Below are 22,080 nucleotides of genomic sequence, written 5' to 3' on the forward strand. Positions count from 1 at the left end.
ACTCTTGAGCTTTGGAGCTGTTATTAAGTAAAATAAGGGTTACTTGAACACAAGCACTGTGATGCAGTGACAGTCGATCTGATAACTGAAACGGCTACTAAGTGACTAATGGACGGGTGGTGCATACAGTCGAGGATATGCTGGACACAGGGATGATTCATATCCCCAGCAGACGAAGTGGCACGGCGTGAGATTTCATCACACTACTCAGAATGGCACGCAATTTGAAACTTAAGAATTGGTTATTTCTGGAATCTTCTATTTAATATTTTTGGACCGCAGTTGAATGTCGGTAACTGAAACCTCAGAAAGTAAAACCATCAATAAGGGAGGATTACTGAATTAAGTGAGTGTTAGTGCCAGGCTTTGTGTTAGGCGCTTTGCATACATTACTTATTGTATAAGCATTTAATGAATACCTACTGTGTGCCGGACCCTGTGCTAGATGGTGGGATTTAGGAAGGACACAGTGCCTGCCTTCTACGAATTTATTTTTCCTGACAACCACCCTGAGATGAGTATTATTCCCATTCTACAGATGAGGACACTGGAGGCTCAGGTACATATAGTACCTGGCCAAAGGCCAAAGATATGGTGGGTCAAAATGTGAACCCAGCTCTTTCTGCCTCCAAAGACTGGTCTACACCACTGCTTCCTATAAGAAATACGGAGTAGCCCACATACTCAGGCAACAAAGCAATGGAACCTGGGAGAGAAATCACTCACGAATGAACCTACAACAGCATCACAGATGGGTCCAGAAGGCCACTGCATGGAACAGACTAGGGTAACTCACCAACTGAAAGAAAAGCTTGGAGCGCAGAATCCCTTCCCACTCCCCACCTCCAGAGCTCTTGGGCTAAAAATCAACCTAATGTCTTCTGAGGTCTCCTCTTCAAGCTTCTGTCCACAAAGCCACCTCTGGATTAAACACCAATCCCTGAGCATCATTCTACTGCAAACACAACTCAATGCTGTGGCCAACTGTCCCAGGTGTTCCTGTCCCTTCCCTCACCTGAACTCTCTTGATGGGGAACCTCTGTTCCAAAGGGCTCCCTCTGTTTGACCTTCGCTCCAATCCTTGGCAGTTTCAGGAGCACCTCACAGAGCACTTCAGGAATGGCCTGACACCAAACCAACCAGTGAAGTTCTTAGAAACAACGAAATCACCATGTCTCTCCCTCAGTGGGCCCAGGCTGCCAACCACCCCAAAGGACAGCTTCCATTTCCAGTGTCAGAGCATTTCATCAGGGCTGAGGCACTTGCCTACATTCCCTCGCTACCAAAGCAAGATCAGCCAGAAAGTCAATACAGGCACTCAGCCATCACTACAGCCACGTGGTTCTCCTCACTTGACAAATGAGGACCCAGGCCTGCTCGGGCTAGAACCAGGCCCTGACGATTGTTTACACTTCATGTTGCCTACCTTATTTGATCTGATCAAGTTACTTAACCCCCAAATTCCACCCAAACTCAGTATTTCTGTGATTTACCAATGGGATCAAAGGTGGGTAGTACTTCTAAAATTCTCCTCCTCAAACTGTTTTTTCTTGTACTTGGGAACCAAGCTCACACTTCTCTGGGCCTACAGATGACAGAAGGAAGGAGCGACAGCCAGACTGCTGCTTCCCTCCCACCTAACTAACCCAGACATGCTCAACTGAGCTCCCCAAAGCCCTGCCACCCTTCCTCCTCACTTGTGCTTCTCTGGCCTAAGTTGGTGCCTCACGCTGAGTCCTGCTGCAGCTGCTGCTTCCTCGCTTCCAAAAGGACTCTCCATTTAATTAAAAATTTGCTATTAAAAAGCATTAAAGTGTGTAATACAAATAATCCCCTGGAAATCAGCTGTCCCAGAAGCTAAAGACCTGCTTCATTAGGGAGGTGACTAACAGCAGGATGGTGAGCTAACAGGACAGCAGGTACAATGCTAACAACCATTCCCAAGAGAGCCCTGCCGCCTGGTCCTGCCCCCCCTGGACCCTCACCCCTGTGCTAGCCCCCAGTTCAGCACAGCAGAGCTGAGAACAGGGCAAAAAGTGCAGGCACCCATGCCTATGCCCAGACAGGGAGTCACTGGCACTTGTCCTTCTCCAGGAAGGCCACACACAGAGCTCAGGTGGGAGAAAGCAGGGAGGGGCGTCAAAAGAAAAGAGCAGCAAAGGAAGACTAATCCTCCCTGGCCACCTAGTCCAGAGAACGGCTTTAATCTGTGCCCCAGAGCAAGGCACCACCAAGACAAGGAGGGACAGGTGCGGAAGGCCCCGTATCTGAGCAAGGCTGTCATTTTTCTTTTTTTTTTTCATTTGTAGAGAAAATTAACTGGGAACTGAGAACAAGAGGAGAAACTTGACTGTGCCACTCTAAATGCCTACCTAGCAGACTCTTGATAATAATGAGCCAAATTATAATAACTAACACTTAGTTGAACTGTTTCTGTGTGCTAGGAATCGTGTCAAGTGCTTTACATATATTATTTTACTGAACCCTTGAATTAACTCTGTGGGGTAACTTCTACTACCCCCACGACAGGACAGGAAACTAAGGCTCCAAAAGAAACTCATCCAAGGTCACACTAAACGGTAGAACCAAGACTTGAAGCCAAAACAAACCAACTTCAAGATCCTTGATATTGCAGAATTGCCTGCTAGGGAGTCACTTCCTCTATCCTCTTCAGCAAAGGAGCTTCAACCTGTCCCCACTAGCCTTGGCCATTCTGACTTGCTCATCAATGTTCATTCAGCACCTTCCCTGAAGCAAGCGTGGCTGTACATGCCACGGCTATGGCTGTAAAGAAGAGAAAAACCCAGCCCTGCCATCTCGGAGCTTCCAGGTGAACGGGGAAGACAGGCTTTAAACCAGCACTTACACAAATATGTAACTAAGCACGACTGTGCTGAGGGCTGTGAGGCAGAAGCAAAGGATGCTATGGATGTGTGGAATAAAATAATCTGACACCCAGCCCATTCCACAGTAATGAGAGGGCATGAAGGCCAAGGAGGGCCAGGCCAATCTACAGACAGGAAGATCTTGGAAAAGGACTATAGAGCATTTACTGCGATAAACCTAATTATTGTTCTTCACAAACTGTGAAAGGAAGAACAGGCCAAAAAAATACCTAAATGATCTTACTTGATGTTTCATACCTGACAAAGCCACAACCCAAATGTTGCCACTATTTCCAATGTTTAAAAAGCACCCAACAGGGGCTGGCCTGGTGGTGCAGCAGCTAAGTGCGCATGTTCCGCTTCGGCAGCCCAGGGTTCACAGGTTCGGATCCTGGGTGCAGACATGGCACCACTTGGCAAGCTATGGTGTGGCAGGCATCCCACATATAAAGTAGAGGGAGATGGGCATGGATGTTAGCTCAGGGCCAGTCTTCCTCAGCAAAAAGAGGAGGACTGGCAGCAGTTAGCTAATCTTCCTCAAAAAACAAAAACAAGACCACCCAACAATATGCCAGATTTTAACTAATAAACTTCAGTCAAAAAAGTACTGACAAGGTGTCACTGTTAATGTCCACAGTGGGGGCTGGTGGAGGACGGAGGCTGCCCCCCAGGAGCAGGTGAGCAAGGATTTGGGAGCTGCTCTGTCATAATCTAATGTTTTCTTCTTTTTCTTTGTAACTGTTTCTGCTACACTACTGTTAGCTGAATGGGCCCTGGGCCCAAGGTAAAAGGCAGCCTCACTTGAATAACTCGTGAACTGAGTTGGGACTAGGGGTTTAGGAAAGATCACTTCTGGGAGCTGGAATCTCCACTTCCATTATCTCCATTTATTTCCTAGGCCTCCTTTGCTTGCTGAACCCTCTCACAACAACTCCACAAAGAGGCACAGATGACAGAACAGAAGCACAGGTGGGTGAAATAGTGTGCTGGAGGTCACAGCTACCAAACAGCAAATCTCAGATTCAAACCTGGAAGACGATGCCAAAGCCACAGACCTCTGCTTCTGCACGTGAGCATCACTTGCGGACAAGCTCAGATCCACCTCAGACCTACTAAATCAGAATCTGAATTTTAACACGATCCCTAGGAGATTCATGAACACATGAAAGTTTGAGAAGTGCTGCTCTAAACCACAGTGCCAGACTGTGATGGAAACTGCTGGGGCAGCTCAGCATGAAGGAAGACAGAGTCTATTCATTAGAGGAATTCAGAGCAGGGAGCAAGCAGATCACAGGAAGAACACACTCCATTCTGACTTTAGATAATCAGCACTACCACCTTCTCCTCTCAACTCCACACCTCTGGTCACATCCTCCAGGGCTGTCTCAATTTCTGCAGTAGGCCTCATTACCAACAGGCTTTTTTTTTTTTAACTAGGGACTTTAGTTAGTAAGTTAGTTTTTTGGTGAGGAAGTTTGCACTGAGCTAACATCTGTGCCAATCTCCTATTTTGTATGTGGGACACCGCCACAGCATGGCTTGATGAGCAGTGTGTAGGTCCACACCCAGGATCTGAACCCATGAACCACAGGCTGCCAAAGAGGAGTGTGCGAACTTAACCACTATGCCACCAGCCTGGTCCCAATAGACTTTACTTTTTAGAGCCATTTTGGGTTCATGGCAAAACTGAGCAGAAAGTACAAAGAGCTCCCACATACCCTCGTCCCCATACACACACAACCTCCCCCACCATCAACATCCCCTACCCAACCATCACATTCGTTACACTTGATGAACCTACACTGACACATCATTATCACCCAGAGTCCATGGTTTACATGTGGGTTCACTCTTCCAACAGACTTTTAACTCCGGAGACAGGATATCTATTAGGGAAAAAACTGGGGATGCCCGGCTTCTTGCACCAAATACCCTTCTGAATTCAAGTGCCTCCAAGCCTGACAGAACCAGAGGTTGACTGTGTGCTCTATGCTCTTGTCTTCTTCAAATCTGTACCACTATTGGGCTGGTCCACTTGTATCCCTCCAGGATGGAGTTAAAGAGGCTGAAGCCAAAAGGGCCACAGCTCTGAAGGATGGAGCAGCAGAGAGAGGAGAGGAATAGTGAACTACGGAGACAAAACTGCCTCATCTCCTGCCACGAGCCAGGTCAGGATCCAGAGCAACCCTCACCTCCTGGACCTGCAGTTCTGCCACATCTCCAGGAGCCCTGGTTCCCACTGGAAGCCAGAAAGCCTGACCAGCCAACTCTCCCAGGGCACAGTCCTGATTCACCTTTCTCTCTCCCTGCCTTTGACCTCAGGGCCTCAGACCAATATCCCTCAGGATCTGGGAGCAGTCATGAAATGGAAGCAATCAGATGCTGACAAAGCGAGTGTGCCTTGCCTGGCTCTTGTTGCCTCCCTAACAGAGCAGATGGTTGGGGTAGATGGTCCCTCTGTCTGCCTTAATTCTGAGCTGGGGGCAAGTGGTAAAAAAAAAAAAAAGAGTGACCAAACCAAGTGAAGTCTGAAAGGCCAAAAAGTATATACTTAATTTCTAGAAATACACAGAAAGCAGGGTAGGACTTTTTTCAGCTAGCATCTCGATTTTATCCTTCTTGGTCATTTCACAATTGTTTTCATCCCACCCTAACCCTCTGTGGTCAACCACACCCGTGTCGTAGGTGATGCAGCCATGCTTCTGCCTCCTACATGATCTACCCCACCCCTTGTTCGCCTCCCTTCATGTTGGTCACAGGAGTATAAGGAAAGGAAGTTACCGTCCTCGGACTCTGAGATCCAGGACTAGAACACCAAGATGCTCTGTGCTTGTAGATGGCTTTAGTTACCCCTATGCTTTTTCTTCCTGTTCTGGAACTTCCAGGTCAGAGGTCACAAGCTCACAAAGCCTGCAGGGATCACATGGGTAGTGCAAATGTGGGATAACGAGGAGTGGCAAGGACAGTGGCTAGTGGGCTAAAGGGGCAGCCACTGCCGAGCCCCAGCTGACTCTGGCCACACATGGATGTGGGCTCAGCAGAGCTAAGCCTTCTGATTTGAAAGACCAGAGAAGAGAATTTTTTTTAAAATGTGAAATCTCATTTTCAAATACTGGCAAATAATAAAAATATTTTTAGACCCACGAGCCGGCCAAATGAAACATGCCTAAATTTGTGACTGCTGTTCCAGCTGTTCTTCTCCATCATCTCTCTCCTACCCAAGGTAACATGTTGGTCCCCACGGTGCCATTTTCAGGTGTGGGTCTAACTTCAGAGATCAAACAGGAGCTCCAACAGTTCCAGGCCCAGGACCCACTGGCTGAGAGGTGCTAGCTCCGTGGAACATACTATACCAGGCAGAGCTGAGCCCTGGCTATGCCAGTCTGCTCTGGACTAATCCAAGCTGCTGACTGCAATCTATAAAGCCCTGTATAGTTGGAGTTCTGGTTACCTCTGCTCCTCTCCCCTTGGGCTGGAGTACGACCTCAGCTCTTCCCATGTAATAGCTCATGCTGAGCATTCTAGCCCCAGATCTGGGAAGCCAGAGGCTAAGTAGCTCTGGAGGAAGCATCAAGCTTCAGCAATTGGCCTCACAGCCCTGGCCACCAACAGAGCAGACCAGGCGGCCTCTAAGGCACTGTGGGAGCCCTGTTATTTAGGCCATGCCAGAGGAGCACTGAACACGTGTTGTTCTTTGTGATGACTCAGGGCTTTCTGCGAAAACCTAGGAGATGCTCTCTGCTCTGCCTCAAGTCAAGACTGGGGTTTCTGCTCAGATACTGCAGCCAGCCCAGTTTCTGTCCCCTCTGCAAAAAGCACCAAATCAGGGCCAACGCTTCTGGCAAAGACTATTTCAGCTAAACAATGTAAAACTGAGCTGGAGTGGGTTGTGGAAGGCAAACCTCCCCAGGCTTTAGAACAACCAACAATGTGCTCTTGTTCCCCAAGTCAGGGTGGGAGCAGGGAGAAATCTTCTTAATTTTTTCTCCTTCCCCATGAGAGTGGCTCCTTCCATCCCTTCTCCAGAGAAGCCAGGCGGGTGGGCAACTTGCTTTCCTGGCTCTGGGGAACACAAACGGGAGCGCCATGGAAACCCCCAGAGTGTGCACGACACTGCAACAGGAACAAAACTCTTTCAAGTCCAGAAACAAAATCCGGACCCTTTTATGACCGCTGGGGAAGGTCCCTGGTGAGGGATGCTGGCAGGCTACTAGCCCAGAGCCTCACAGGCTGAGGACCCTGGACCTCAGCCCAAAGACAGAAGGGGAGAGGAAGAAAGGAAGTCTGAAACCTCTCCGGATAGCTCACATCCCAGCCCTGAGACGGCACCACAGGGATGGAGCCACTCAGGTCCCTAAACTAGAATGCCAGAATTCTGAGCAAGACACGGCTGCTAAAAAGACACCAAGCAAAGGCCCAGGGACAGAAATGGTTCCACACACAAAAGCAGCAGATCTCTTCCTCCCACTTTCTACAAAATGCCCAAGGACACTTACCAATGTTTGGATGTTTTAAAAGTCGGCATATCCGGGCTTCACGTTCTAGTTTCTGGTGATCTAAAAGCAGAAGAGAGAAAACAAAAGCCATCAACCATTCATTCTATTCGTGGCCACCTGGCTATTCATATTCCTTCAATTCTTAGGCACCAACTGTGCACTTTTTTATGATTTGCTGAATTAATGCAGCAAGGCACGGCAATCCTGGAGACAGGTATTACCACCACCTTTTCCAGGTGAGGAAATGCGTTAGGAAAAGACCTCAAGCTGCTGAGTGGCAGAGCTAGGATCTGAATCCAGGTCTTCAACTAAAACTCCAGTGCTCTTTCCACTAAAGCAGGGACTTCAATGGGCCGGGGGTGGGAGGATGGAGGCAGAATCTCTTTCTTGTTAGAAATACTAATAGCAGCTAAGTTTTACTGAGCACCTACTCCATGACCAGACACTGTGCTAGGAGTTTTGCATGTATTCTCTGATTTAGTCTTCATAGCCGCCCTGAAACACAATGATGCTGACAACAAAATGATGATGATGATAATGATGATTTGAAAAAAAAAATAATAATAGCTAACATTTATTGAGAGCTTACTTCTACACCAGGGAGATACATCTTTTAACTTATCCTCATAACAACTCTATGAGGTTGGTACTATTACTTTATAGAAATCCTGCTTCTCCCCAGGATCCTCTTGGCCACCCACTGCTGTGAGCTCTGACCTCTTGACACTCAGGTTCTGGGGTAACTGATTTGGTGAAATGACCAGAAGCCAAGAGTCCCTAGATTCAAGTGAGCTGTGTTGGTCAATTTCTTCCAGAGGAAGGCAGAGCCCCAGGAAGCAGAAATAGGATGCTACTACTCAAATCAAAGCAAGGCGACTAGAAGCCCGCCCAACTCTCCCTCCCTAATTCTTCTTGCTGGGATCCTGACAAAAGCCACCTCCTTCACAAAGTCTTCCCTGTTCCTCTCAGTAGACTGCGACTTCTCCCTGCTATGACCACCCTCCTACCTCCCACTGTACCTCTTAGAATCCTCACATCATATGTTACTCAGTTATCTTTTGGTCACAAGCTCTTCAAAGGGTGGGACCTTCAAAGTGGTGCTTTATCGAGTTCCCTCCATAACAGGGGCTTAATAAGGGTTTATCAATAAGATCAACAGCAGTAGTAATAACTACTATTTGCTATATGCCAGGCAGAGGCATGGATTATCTTATTTCATCCTCAAGGAAACCCTATGAAGTAAGGGATTGGATTAGTTCCATCACATTACAAATGAGGAAACTGAGGCTTAAAAAGTTAAAGTAACCTGCAGCGGATACAGGTGGTCTAAGCCTAGAGTCCTCATTCGCCATCACTATGATATGACAAAAGGATAAAGAAAAGTGAGAGCATCAGTAAAGACTTCAGGCTTGGGGCCGGCCCAGTGGCGCAGCAGTTAAGTTCGCACATTCTGCTTTGGCAGCCTGGGGTTCACCAGTTTGGATCCCGAGTGTGGATCTGCACACCACTTATCAAGCCATGCTATGGCAGGTGCCCCACGTACAAAGTAGAGGAAGATGGGCACGGATGTTAGCTCAGGGCCAGTCTTCCTCAGCAAAAAGAGGAGGATTGCTGGAGGATGTTAGCTCAGGGCTGATCTTCCTCAAAAAAAAAAGACTCCAGGATTTGTGGGGCATAGTCCAGTTCACCTCAACTTCTCCAGACCAAGGCAGGTGACTTCACATCCACATCCGACAAGTGATTCCTGCCCACCCTACCTCTACCTCAAGAGCAGAGAGCCTCTGAAAAGCCTCCTATGAGTCTCACAACCATCCTACCAGGTAGGTGCTATGACTGTCCCCATTTCACAGATGATGAAACTGAGGCCCACAGAAGTTAAGTAACTTGCCCAAGGCCCTACAGCAGGAAAGGGACAGAACTGGGATTTAATTCACATTTATTGTTTTACCAACCAATCCGAGCTTGTCCTAAACTTTCCCTCTAGCGACAGCTCTGCTTTGTGGAAGGAGGAGGTGGGGATAGGCAGAGATTAGTTCCTGCTGCCCAGTTAATCCATCCCTGCTGCCCAAAGATCTGGGTCATGCATTCCTTCCAGTCCTCAGGTTCAGCATGACCACTGACCAGGATGCAGCCAGGAGAACCCCAGGTAACACCACATTCCCACATCGCCTGGGATCCCTCAGTCCCGGGGAATTTCAGAGGTTGGGGTAGTAGGAAGGAAGTGCTAGAAGGAAGGAAGGTAGAAGGAAGCAGTGCTAGCCCTGACTGGTGGCAGGGGGGCTTGCTTCTTCCAGATCTAGCTAGATGTCAGGGATACCCACCTTCCTCTCCCCCGCCCCTAGACTTAGGATGGAGGTACCAAGCTAGCCAGCCCCAAAGGTACAAACTCACCGGCCCTCGTCTCTGACCACTCACCTCACTACCCTTCAACCCACAACTCTCAGGCTTGGCTGCCCAGGCAGGTGCAGGAGAACAGCATCTTGCAATGTGGAGGTGGTAGCTGAGGGGAAGGCCCAGAAGATTAATGTTTATCTCCTCCCTTAAGTCTCTTACTGGCTAATGGTTACAGTTCTACAACAGGAACAGCATTAAAAATAGGGGTGCTCTGGCTTTACCACTGACTCAGAGCGGGAAGAGGAGAGAGACAGACTCACATTCCCGGCTCCTTGAAGGAGCTGCCCAGAGTCCAGAGGGTCCTTGTCAGTCACTTAATTTAACCCTAACTCCAAGAAGCAGAGCCCCACATTCTGGGTGAGGCCTATGTCTTCTCTGAACCTGAGGCTGTGCCTTGGTCCTCACTCTGATCCTCAGCCATGGAATCCAGCCATTAGCACATCAGTTTTGGAGTCAGACAGCCCTAGATTGAGTCCCAGTGCTGCCATATTGGGTGAGTTATTAAACCCATTTGAGCCTCATTCATTCATCCAAAAAATATTTATTGAGGCCTACTATGTGACAGGCACTGTTCTAAATGCTGGGGATACGGCAGTGAACAAAACAGACAGCAAGCCCCACCCTGAGGGAGCTGACATTCTAGTGGGTCTGGGTAGGTGGCGGGAAAGACAAGAATTGGATGATACAATGTTGTGGCAAGTGCCATGATGTGGAAAATATAGAAAAATAAAGCAGGGGAGGGGGAGAGTGTAGATTTAAATAGGGCGGTCAGGGAAAGCCTCAGTGAGGAGGTGGCATTTGATTAGGACCCAAAGGAGGTGAGGTAAGCCAGGCACATATCTTGGGAGTTTCCTCACTTCTAAAACGGAGGCAGTGATATCTGTGGATTAAATAAGGTAACTGGGTAAATGCTCAGCACAGTGCCTGGCACACAGGGATAGCCTCCTTTCCAAGGGCGCAGTAATAAGACAGAGGAGGCCTCCCAGGCTGGGCTTGTGGCCATGGCTATCACCAGAGACACTGAGAGAGTTAGACCCACTCTCCCTCAGCAGGGGCAGCCACAGGGTCCACAACGCACCAACTGAGCCCTCTGACCCGGCTCCCCAGCAGCCCTCCTGGGGGCAGTGGTGTCCCTCCTATTTTGGTAGAGCCCACCCATGTCTATAGCCTGCAAGTGAAGGTTAGCAACAGGTGCTCCTCAGAGAGAGAACGGCCCAGCAGGTGCTGATGTCTGTGGGATCCCTCCTCTTCCCTGGCCTCAGCCTGCCCGGTTGTGACACCCTGCCATCCAGAAGCTCTGCTCAATGAGCCAGGTGGTTTCTGCCCACCACACTCTCCCTGCCTCCTTACACCAAGCACAGCCTCTCCAGCTGTTGTCTCTTGTCCCTTTCCCCCATACTTCCTGTCCTGTAGTCCCCTCCGGGGTTGCTCCATGTCTGGGAAAAAGCAGAGCGGTCTACCTCAACAGCAGCGGTGTTTCAGCAACAAGCATGGTCTGTAGAGCATCTTTCCCAGATGCAAGGGGTGTGCTGGCTAAACTCAGCATCCCCAACCCCAAAAGTGGCAAGGTCACTGAACTGGCTTGGTCCACAGTGGTAGGTCTAGGGCCTGGCTCAGCAACCCAAGGTGATAACACACCAGCCGGTACTCTTGTCACAAAGGTGGCCTTCTCCCTTGAGACATCCCTCCTTCTAGTGACCACTGAGCTCACTGTTCCTAGGGAACAGCTCAGATCTTCCAAGGCTGACCCTCTTCCCACCCACTTTTCTATGGGCTTGTCCCCACCCCCTCACACGGCCCAGCCCCCCCTTCCTGTTTGACAACAGCCACTTCCCGCTTTTGCACAGGGCCACTTCCTGCCTGCCTGTGTGCTACTACCATGGAGAGACCCACCCCTGCCGGCCTTCAGCCCAGCTCCAACCACAGCCTTCTGCAAGGTTTTCCCCCTCAAGAGCAGAGTAGCAACAGGAGCAGAAAGCAGAAGCAGCTGTTATCAGAAACCTGTTTCAGGCCTTCCCCAACAGCCCACCAGGGTAGAGCCAGGCCAGGGAACATAAAGATCCCTGGAGGCCATGCCTCTCCCACCTTCTGCCCAAGCACTTCAAGACTTGGCCCAGGGCACCACAAAGGCCAAATATCCTTCAAGGGAAAGGCAGCGAGGAGTGACCAGATGTGCCAAGGGAGGTAGAAAAGAGGAAGCAGACAGTGAGGAGACAGCCCGTGGCGAAGAGGAGGCAGAGCCCTAGAACCACCTCTCCCCTAGGCCCCCAGCAGGCAAGGCTACTCCAAATGCACTTTCCTTCCCCCACAGGATTGGGGGCCAGGGAGGGCTGGCCTCGGATTTTCCATGGCCCTGCAGGGACATGCCTGCTGATTTAGTGACATTTCTCTAAAACCACAAATGCCAGCATTAGCTTCAAAGAAGATCCTGCTGCCACCTAAATATACGACCCTCTGTGAGCAAGAAAGGACACAGATCCCTACTCTGACTATGAAGACCCTCTCCAAGTTCCAATCGCAATGACATCCTTGACTTTTTGAGTATTTCAAAGGCCTACGCCTGTGGCCCCAACATGGATCATGAGAAGCTTCGTATAGCCCCATTGATTTCAGACACTCGATGTGGGGCTTCTCCTCTTGCTGCCCGCCCTGAGTACTCCTTCCTCCTTCCCAAGGAGTAGAGGCCCCTGTCTGGCCCCTGAGGCATCACTCTGAGGACTAGAAACAAGGGCAGCATAGGGATTTGGTGTCATAATCCACATTCCCCAGCTGCTTATAACAGCCCCTGGCCTTGGGCATTGACCAGTGGGGATCCCAAGCCACAATCCCTTTGACCTCACCCTGACACTGTGACGCCACATCCCTTCCTCTTTGAATCTCACTCTAAAGGTGCAAAGAGTCTCCAATTAAGAGCAAAGTCCATTCACCATGTAAGAGTGGGGGCCATGGCTTCTAATTCCTTCACACCCATATATATATACCTGGGGACTAGCTGAGGGCTGTGAATACAGTGGGACGGGATCTGAAATGTGCCTACATGAACCCCCAAGGCTCTGTCCCTTAACCTGGTGCCCTCCCCTTCTCTTCAGTCCTAACTCGAGCAGTTTTAACCAGGTGACACAAAGACTTGAGCCCCACTTTGGCCTTTGGCTCTTAAGACAAGAGAAGCCTTAACTAAGGAGGGAAAGGAGCCCCATAGCAAAAGTCTCCCAAACCAGACTGGATGGAGAAAATCCCCATGGGGTCACTAGCAAGCCCCAAGAAGGCAAGGCTCTGCTTCTGGACACTCTGGACAGTCTCAAGGGCCAGAACAGGGTCAGCCGCTGAGCTCTCCATGCCCCCAGCAGGGCTCAGGGAGCCTGCAGCCTTTACCCACTGTTTTGGTGACATTTCCTTCATGGTAACCAGCCCCAAGTAAAACATCCCAGGAAGCAGACCCTAAAAATAGCTCCTCCCAGGGCAGCAGCAAGCGGGGGAGGGGAAAGAAAGGGAGGAGAAAAGAAGGGAGCAGATGGGAAGCTGCTGCTGCTGCTGATAGGGCCCAGCATCTAGAGATGGTGCTGGGGGGACTGGCTGGAAATATTCCCACCATAGAGAGGTCTGTACCCAGAGAGGAGGGCATGGACGAGAGCGAGGCCTCAGCCAGCAGAAAGGAGGGATTTGCTCCACTGCACTTAGAGTTCCGAACCTAGATGGAGAGGCGGGGTGGGTGGTGGGGGGTGATATACCAGGATTCATCACAGGAACAAAATAGCCAGAACTTGTGTTTTAAAGAAAGGAGCCAAGGGGTAAGTGAAGACCACACTGCTTGAGGATGCTGGGGTTGGAGCGCTGGCAAAACCATTGGCATTACCTACAGCTCAAAATAAACCAACCAAACTTTTGTGCCTTGGTTTCCCCAGTGGCCCTGGGGCAGAGCTGTCTGGCTGTGGGCAGATGACAAAGGGCCTCTGCTGTGAGGCACTCGAAGTACAAAGTACCCATCTCTTCCTGTCACCACCTGTTTGGCACCCATGGGATCAGGCCCTTATCGGCCTGCCATGACTGTCCAGAGAACAGCAAGCACAGAGACGGGGACAGGAGTCTGTCACACCCACTCCTCCCCTTCCCTGTCTCCAGCCTCAGCAGAGAATGGGGTCAGCAACTCACCTCTAGGGTTTCAGCACAGACTCAAAGCTTGGAGCACAGCTTCTAACAAGGGACCAGAGCAAGCAGCAGGAAGAAAGCAGAGGCCTCTCCTATGGGATGGGGCCACCTTCCAACCTCCATCCCCACCCCATGATGCCAGCATCCAAAGGCACTCTGGGAAGGTGGGTAGAAGGGCAGGGTGACATGCCAGTGCTGTCTGAGCTAAGTCACACAGCTCACTGTATGACAAAACCGGCCCAGTATAAGCCTTGGCACAGAGAAATGACCTCCAGGCTGCTTCCTCATCCACTTAGAGGGAAGAATCAGAGGAGCTCAGTCACTTATATACAGGATGCCCATTTCTAGTCAACAGAAATTGGGCTGTCTTATCCTCAGGGGGAAAGCATGGTTTTGAATACAACCTCCTTAAATGCTTCCTCAAGTCCAAGAGTCCTAGAGTTCTAGCACTGCCTAGATTTCTCTTCCTTCTCTCCCTCCCTCATTGGTGCTTCACCCTCCCCTCTGTTCCTCTCCTCACTTCACCCAGATCCTTAACAGGAAAGTCTCACTTGGAGATACCACAGGGGACACAAATGTCATGGGGGCTACTCAGGTCAACACTAAGGGGGTGGGGCCTTTCAGCTGGCACCACCCAGGGGGATCCTATTTCAATACCCAGGGCCAGCTGGATGCAAAAAGGGACAGCCTTTGCCCTTCTTGTGGCCAACATGCCACAACCCCAGCCACTCGGCCTGCCACAACCATGGACATGACATGGACATGAGATCCCATTCTGGGGGCTCAGAATGAGTCCCGTAAACACAGAACAGCCCATGTGCACAGATGGCCACATACCAGCAGAGATACCCCTGGAGCAGGCTGAGCCAAGGTGTCTCTGGTAAATCTCAAAGAACATGGCAAGAGTAATTCTCGCTGCTGTTGCAGATTTTAAATGGCATTTCTTAAAGCGTGGATCAGGGACCACCTGCATGAAAGTCACTAGGGCACTTGTTAAAAATGTAGATTCTGGGGCCCCACCCCAGATCTCCTGAGGTAGAATCTCTGTGGACAGAGCCCAGGAATCTGCATTTTTAACCAGTACTCAAGGTGATCCCTACGCACACTAAAATTGAACATCGTTGCTTGGAGGAAGTCTCAACATTGCTTTATAAGGCCATTAATGACAAGGAAGGAAGAATCATAAGCTACACTGTCTTCCTACATCTCCCACCTGCCTTATTCTCCAAGCACAGCCCTTTAACCTCATCTGTCCTCTCCAACAGCTGTGTCAGGCCTACACCCTGGCTCCATGGATCAGAAAGGGGGAACCCAAGCCAGCACCAAGGTACAAGGGTTCCAGCAACTTGGCTCTGAGTTTCCTGAAAGCCAAAGCCAAAAGGCAACCATGATTAGTTACATAGTCCTCTTAATCCATTCATTCACCATGTATAGGCTGGGTATGTATCAGGCACTTTGCTAGGCCCTACCCACACAGAAGTAAAGAAACAGATATGGTGCCTACCTTACCACCCAGGTCCTCAAGAAGAGGAAAGCTTTTCCTAAATGTATTTAGCTTCAATAGAAATTTCTTCACATGAGGTATACAGATTAAATAAATGGATAAATACAGCAAGTGCTGTAACACATTTCATAATATTGTTTCTAGTAGCATCTCTAAGTAGGGCCAAGTATCCACAGTAGTAAAAGCAATTGGAATCCAGGTAAATGGTCCAAATACAGAGGTTTCTTATGATGCTAATTGTTCCAAGGATAAATCTTAAATTACGTAGAAGAAAGAAAGGACCATTTGCCCTTCAACTGTAGCAATACAGGGAAATGCTTTGGATATACGCAAGAGAGTGAGATATAAAATGTTATGCTCCACGAGGTGAAAATCTATATGCATATGAATAAAGATAAGAAGGGAATATGAAGATGTAAAAATAAAAAAAAGACATAAGGGCTCAGGCTCCTGGGGGGTGGGGAGTGCTCCTAAATCTTAAAATAACGACTTATCATTGCCATCACCTGGCCCACTAGTGCCTGCATCCAAGCCTTTTTTAAATGCCTCCTTCAGCCTAGCTGAGAGCTAAGCTTGGAACCATGGGCTCCCTTAAGAGCCCCAACTCCACACCTATCGCTGTTCCAAAAAGCAAATGGAGTGACGTTACGTGACTTTCAGTGACTTCGTGTAGACAGGCCTGCAGTCAAAGACGGTCTCTATGCACAGCCATGTTAAGTCCCTACCTTGTAACACAGCCACTGCCATGGGCCTCTGAGGCTACAATGACAAGAAGCAACACAGCAAAGGAAGGATTCCTATCCAGATCTGACCCCCTACAAGATCTGGAGATTTCGCCCCATGCCTCCTGGACCACCTCACCATGGATGCCAAGGTGAAGCAGCTCAATACCCTCTTCCTTTCCTTTTGGTTTGCAGCACAGAGAATCATAAACAAGAAAGAAAACAGGCAAGGAGAGAGCAAACACACCAAGCTCCTTTAGACCCTCATGGATGACCTTGGTGAGCCCACCACATTCCCAGACACAGAAATCCAACACCTGCGGAGCCCTAGACAGACAGACAGTAACGAGTGAAACCCAGCCCCAGCTGCTGCACCTTTATAAAATATACAGCGTAAACTGAGAGGCTGCAGGGAAGCCACGGCCTTCACTCCCCAACCCCATGGGCGCCAGCCTAGTGGGCACCCTGGCCCAACCCTCTCCAGGAGCTCACATCCCCCACGCCCACACCTACAGTAGTCTCTGGCTTGCTCCCTCCATCTCCAAGACAACACCCTCTCACTCTCCCACCTCTGAACAGTACTGACACTTACATATTCCTGACCCTTCTTGTTGGCATCTATGCCCATCAGCCAGGACCAGGCCTCTGTTCCAAAGTTAACTTGGCACAAAAGCTACACAACAGAGCCCCAGACTTGGCATAACCATATCGAGAGAGGGGGAGTTGCTGTCTGAAGCATATGATCTTACACAAGAATCTTCTTCTTGGGGAAAGAAAATCAAACGGAAATCAAATCTCATCCAGCTTGGGCAGAGAAAGAAAGATTTCAGTTGGGAAAGACAGGACAGGGTTGAAAGGACGTGAGGACGGGAAAGGGACATAATCACACAGATCAAGGAAGTTCGGGTGAGTAGGGAAGGAGTGGAAAATGACAGCCCAAGGCAGGCAGCTCCACAAAGTTACCACATCAGCTATCCTCACATGCCAGAGTTCAGCTCCCAGCTGTCTCTACCTCCCTCACCCCTGGGTCAGAGGATACCGGTGAGATGAGGAAAGCGAAGCATTGCATCATTAACTGGAGACACCAGACACCAGCCCCAGGGCCATGCTGTGTGGGCATAGGGAGGCATCCATTCTCAAACCATCGTCCCTGCCTGCACCCTGCATCTTTGGCCAGAGAGCCAAAGAGCCCAGCCCACTGCACTGTCCCCCCACCCTAGGGGAGGAGGGCATCTGGCTGTCCACCTACCTCTAGGGCAACAATTGCATCCAACTCAAGGTACCCAGAGAGAAAAAAAACAAACAAATAAGTCAACTTTATAGCCAATGTAAAGGAACAGAAAGAGATGGGGGCTGGTAGGGAGACAGCAAGACAAACTGTGCTTGTGGGGATGGGGAGAAGCCCTCCTAGCCAGGAGGCAGACTCAGCTCTGCTAAACAGGTCCCAGAATAACGTCAACATGACAGAAGCCCACTGTCATCTCTGTGGAATTTTATAGCTTCTCTGATGCTTGGAGACATCTACTACATCTCTTACCCCAGAAATGCCTGGGTCATTACTAGCCATGGCCCACGTCTTCCCCAGGGCATCTGTCCTGGCTCTTAATATGTTTATGGCATCCTATTGCCCAGCCCTAATTCCTTCCTCTGAGTCTCATACCTTTGTCCCCCGGCTGCACCCTGCAGCCTTCAATGACCTGACCTATCCACATACCTCCGTACTCACCAGACCTATACACAGAGCACTTCACACGTTGCTGGGTCTATACCTATCAGATGAGGTGAGTTTGGCAAGCATCCAGTACAAGGTACAGGGAGTGTAGGTTGGAGGTGTGAAAGGCAGGGCCTTACGCTCCCCGCCTCAGGTACCTGGGAGGCTCTTGCAAGTCAGGCTCCAAGGCCTGGGCCTTCACAATCCTCAGACCCTGAGGCAAGGCTGCTCCTACCCAGACCAGGCCACTGAGATTTCCAGATCATGAGGCATCACCCTCCACCCAGGACGGACTGCATCTGCTGCTGTACCACCAAGTTTGTAATTTGATCAAAAAAGCAATCAAGTTCATCTGGCAGGATTTGTTCCCAAGAAGCCTTCAGCAGTAGCAGCCTCCCTTGATGTTTACAGATTTCCTTCCCTTGGGAGTCTGTTCTGCCGCCTGGTGGGCAGGGGGAGGCTAGATTTGTCAGAGCTGTTCACTTACTCTATCTTCATCCTAAGTCAGCACTGGGGCACAGGGACTAAGACAGGCTACCTAGGAGTGGCTACCAGTGCCCCAAACACAGAGACTCCAAAAGACCCAAATTAAGACCTAGCCATTCCATGCCACCCACCACTCCCCATATCCTCCCCCTTCCTAAAAACCAAACTCCTTTGAGCCTTTAGGGACTACTCCTCCCTGAAGCTACCTACATCTCTTACATTTTCTTCATTCTTTTCTACCTGAGCACTTCCAGTCCCCATGCAACTCCTGCCTGGCTTCAAAGTCTACCCTGAAATTCCAACTCTTTTCCAAGTGCTGAAACACACAGCCCCCAACTCTAGGAGCACCTTCAGAAGAAGCCGTAGCCCTTGGAGGCACCCCAGGGAGAGGCAAAGATGGGGAACTCACCTCGGGCAGACAACTTCTTGGTATTGATGATTTTTGCTGCATACTCCTGCGTGGAGGTTTTCTTCACACACCTGCGGACCACAGAGAAAGCACCCCTGGAGGGAGAAGGGGGAAAGAACTGGGACACCGAGCAGAGTGACACAGACATGCTTCAGGTCTGAGGACAGCGATGCTCTTATCAACAGACCTTTAGTCGAAATTACACAGGCACCAGCATAGTGACCATCACCATCCAACATGGGGCAGAATGGTGGCCACTGCATGACACTGAACAAATGCGGGTGGAGGACCACCCCACTCCCACCCCCAGATCTAGCCGCTGAGCAAAGCAACAGCCCCAACCTCAGGCTATACATCAGGAGCCGGTGGGCAATGCTTAAAACACACACCTGCTGCATCTCAGGGACAGTCCTGCAGGCCCAGGCAAGGGAATCAGGAGAAGGGAACAGAGACCCTGCCCTTCTCTCAGCAGAAATAGTTGAAGGTAGGGGAAGGAGAGACTAGAAAGAGGGTGTAATCGCCTGAGAGAGAAATCTCCCTCAACCATGAGTGAAGGTGAGGAAAGTGAGGCTCAAATCCCCCACGCTGGCTTCTTCCCACTGTATCCCAGCTCAACTGACAGCAGGGAAAGAGAGGATCCAGTTGTGGCAGTTGTGAGTCTCAGACATAAATAGCTCCCCCCCCCATAATATCTTTCTCCACCTTCCGCCCTCCGGCGCCCCCTCCCCCCCCCCCCCCCCCCCCCGCAAATGAGAGCTCGCACTCTTCAGCTCTGGAAACGTCTGGGGTGGGGGGGGCGGGCAGGGCGGGGGCTGCAGTGGCCCTGCTCGGCGCCGCGGGGCGGCAGGGGGGGTGGGGGCCGGGGTTGCTGCAGCGGCCAGCTCAGTGCAGAGGGGAGGGGGATGCTGCGGCTGCGGCGCGCGGCTCCTGGGACCACTGCGGGGATGGGGGGAGGGGACAGGGGGGTGCTGCAGTACTGCCCAGCAGCGGGGCTGGGATTCTGGAAGCGGCACTAGCGGGGGGGGCGGGGCCGGGCACTAAACATCCCCCTACACCCGGGCACCGCAGCAGGCTTGGAGCTGCAGGGCCAGGGAGGGTCCTGAGTGCCAGGCACGTGGGACATGGGACAGGGTGCTGAGTGAGCTCCTGATCAGGGTGGGGAGGGGGTGGCGAGCAGGCAGGGTCGAGATGGGGGGCGCCTGAAGGGTGTGGGAGGGGCGGGGCTGGAGGGTGCCCAGGACCGGTCCGTGGGTTGCAGTCCCCGCGGCAACGCGCGGTGCAGCAGCCCAGGCAGCTGCTGCAGGGCGCGGAGGGGGCTGCGGGACAGGGAGCTGGGGGCGAGGGGGCCCCGGAGGCGGCGGGCGGGAAAGGCTGGGGGTGGGGCGGGCCGAGGGGGCGCTGCAGCGGCCGGTGCAGGGCCGGGGGGCGGGGCGAGAAGCCGCATAGCGCCCAGGCGGCGGGGGCAGGGTTGGGGGCCGCGGCTGGCTGGCCGTACTTGCCGAGCTCCTCGAAGAGCTGGTAGTCGTCGGTGAAGCGGGTGCAGGTGGCGGTGGTGGCCATGCTGGCGGGCGGGCGGACGCGACGGTGCAGCCCGCGCCGACGTCGGTGCACAGTCACCGCCGCCCGGCCGAGGGAGCAAGAGGAGGAGACGGGGCTGAGCCCGGCAGCACCGCGAGACTTTACCGGAGAGAGCGAGGGAGGGAGGGACACCCCCGCGCCCGCCCGCCCGCCGGCCCCCCTCCGCCCGGCCCCCGGACCGCCCCCGGGGAGGGGCCTTATGCCGCCGGCCCCGCCCCGCCCCGGGAGCGGCCCGGGTTGGGCAGCACGCGCAGGGGAGCTGAGAGGAGGGCGTCCTAGCCCCGGGCCACCCAGAGGGAGGTGAAAGGTTCGCGACCTGTGGGCTCGTCCAGGGAGGGACCCTGCAAGGGCTGGGGATGTGCGTGCGAGTGTGTGTGCGTTGCGATCGTGTAGGGGTCTGAACCACCGAGTTCTTTGGCGGGCCCCACACACGGGTCCTAAGCACCCAGCCCAGCTCACACATTGTGGAGAGAACGCCAAGGTCAAAAAGCCCGTGTCAGACTGCACATTCTGCCCCCAGCCTGTGCAAAGCCAGCTCTCAGCAGCCTTCCTTCGGGAAGCTGACAGTCTAGACTCGTGTAAGCATCAGGGCCATTATTAGATAAAACCCTTCAGGCACGAGTTGTTCAGGTAGACCAGGCCAGGGCCAAGTATGCAGGTGGAACTCTGCCTTGCTGCACTCCAAGCTTAGAGATGAGAGAACATTCTCTTTCAGACCAATAATGAAAGGAATGAATTGGGAATAATTAGCAAAGGTTTTGTGCTGTGTGGACTAGAAGAGCAAGCAGAAGGAAGGAGAAAATAACCCCATTTTCTTGCAGGGCACCCTGTGTTTTTATTTTATGGCACTCATCACATTTTGTGTGTTTGCAGGTATGAGAGGCAGTAGAGCTAGAGCATGATTATGGAAAGAGTCTGGGGTCGGACTGCTGGGCTTGGATTTCTAGGCAACTCACTACCAGCTGCGTGACATTGGGCAAATCACTTAATCTTTCTGTTCTTCAGTTACCTTATCTGAAAACAGAAGAAAATAGGGTTGTGAGAATTAAATGGGCTAAATCACATAAAGCACTTAGAATAGTACTGGCACCTAATTATAACAGTGTTAGCTGTTATTATTTAACATTTGCCTTCCCACTAAATTGTAGGCTCCAATAGGGCAGGATCTCTGCCTCCTTTGTTCACCATTGTATTCTCAGCCCCAGACCCTCATTAAATATTTGTGGAATGAAGGGACTCCTTAGGGCCCTGGCAGAGGGAGGTACCATCCCATCTTCTCTTCCCACTGTCAGAGGATGGTAGGACCCAGCCACATAACTGTCTTGGAGGAGAAACAGGCTGGGCAGGTTCCTGACCTTCCCAGGTAGCTGTACCCCAAGTCAAGGGCCAGCCCCAACTGGGCAGGGCGGATCTCAGCCAACTGCTGCAGTTCAGTCTTGATTACAGCAGGACGCCCACTGGGAATCTGGCCTCTATTGTCAGTAGGCTGACTCTTGGGCACTGGGAGAATGCAGCTGAGAGGCTGAGAGGTGTCCCAGCCTCCCAGGCCGCCTCCCTGAGTGGGTGGGTAAGAGCAAAGCTTCCAGGGAGGGCTCCCATCTTTCCTTACCCAACTGCCCTGGGAGCTAGTCTGAAAACCAGACCTATGGGGACAATTAGGGAAACAGGAGAGGAAAAGCACTAACAGGTTGCCTGGGAGGAGGGCAGAGAGGGCTGAAGGAAAGGGTTGAGGTGACAGAACATTATGCC

The 22,080-nt window shown here is 51.4% G+C and overlaps 1 protein-coding gene across 50 annotated transcripts in view; it reads right to left on the bottom strand.

Moving 5' to 3' along the window:
* Positions 1 to 20,499, bottom strand: part of CAMK2G (calcium/calmodulin dependent protein kinase II gamma) — a 55,358-nt gene extending 34,859 nt beyond the window's left edge. For 27 of the 50 annotated variants that reach the window (XR_011437541.1, XR_011437528.1, XR_011437534.1 and 24 more), the window contains exons 1-3: positions 20,249 to 20,441; positions 18,754 to 18,848; positions 7,382 to 7,441 (exon numbers count right to left, since the gene is read on the bottom strand). Coding sequence is in view for 43 of the 50 variants with exons in the window: in XM_070263516.1 (XP_070119617.1) it covers positions 7,382 to 7,441; positions 18,754 to 18,848; positions 20,249 to 20,313 (220 nt within the window). In the remaining 7 variants the exon portion in view is untranslated. Of the gene's footprint in view, positions 1 to 7,381; positions 7,442 to 18,753; positions 18,849 to 20,248 lie in introns of all 50 variants that reach the window. The other 23 variants (XM_070263467.1, XM_070263649.1, XM_070263509.1 and 20 more) reach the window with 14 other exon arrangements.
* Positions 20,500 to 22,080: the final 1,581 nt, after the last annotated feature.

This window comes from Equus caballus, chromosome 1 (genome assembly GCF_041296265.1).
Source record: "Equus caballus isolate H_3958 breed thoroughbred chromosome 1, TB-T2T, whole genome shotgun sequence".
In the NCBI taxonomy this organism is placed as follows: domain Eukaryota; kingdom Metazoa; phylum Chordata; class Mammalia; order Perissodactyla; family Equidae; genus Equus; species Equus caballus.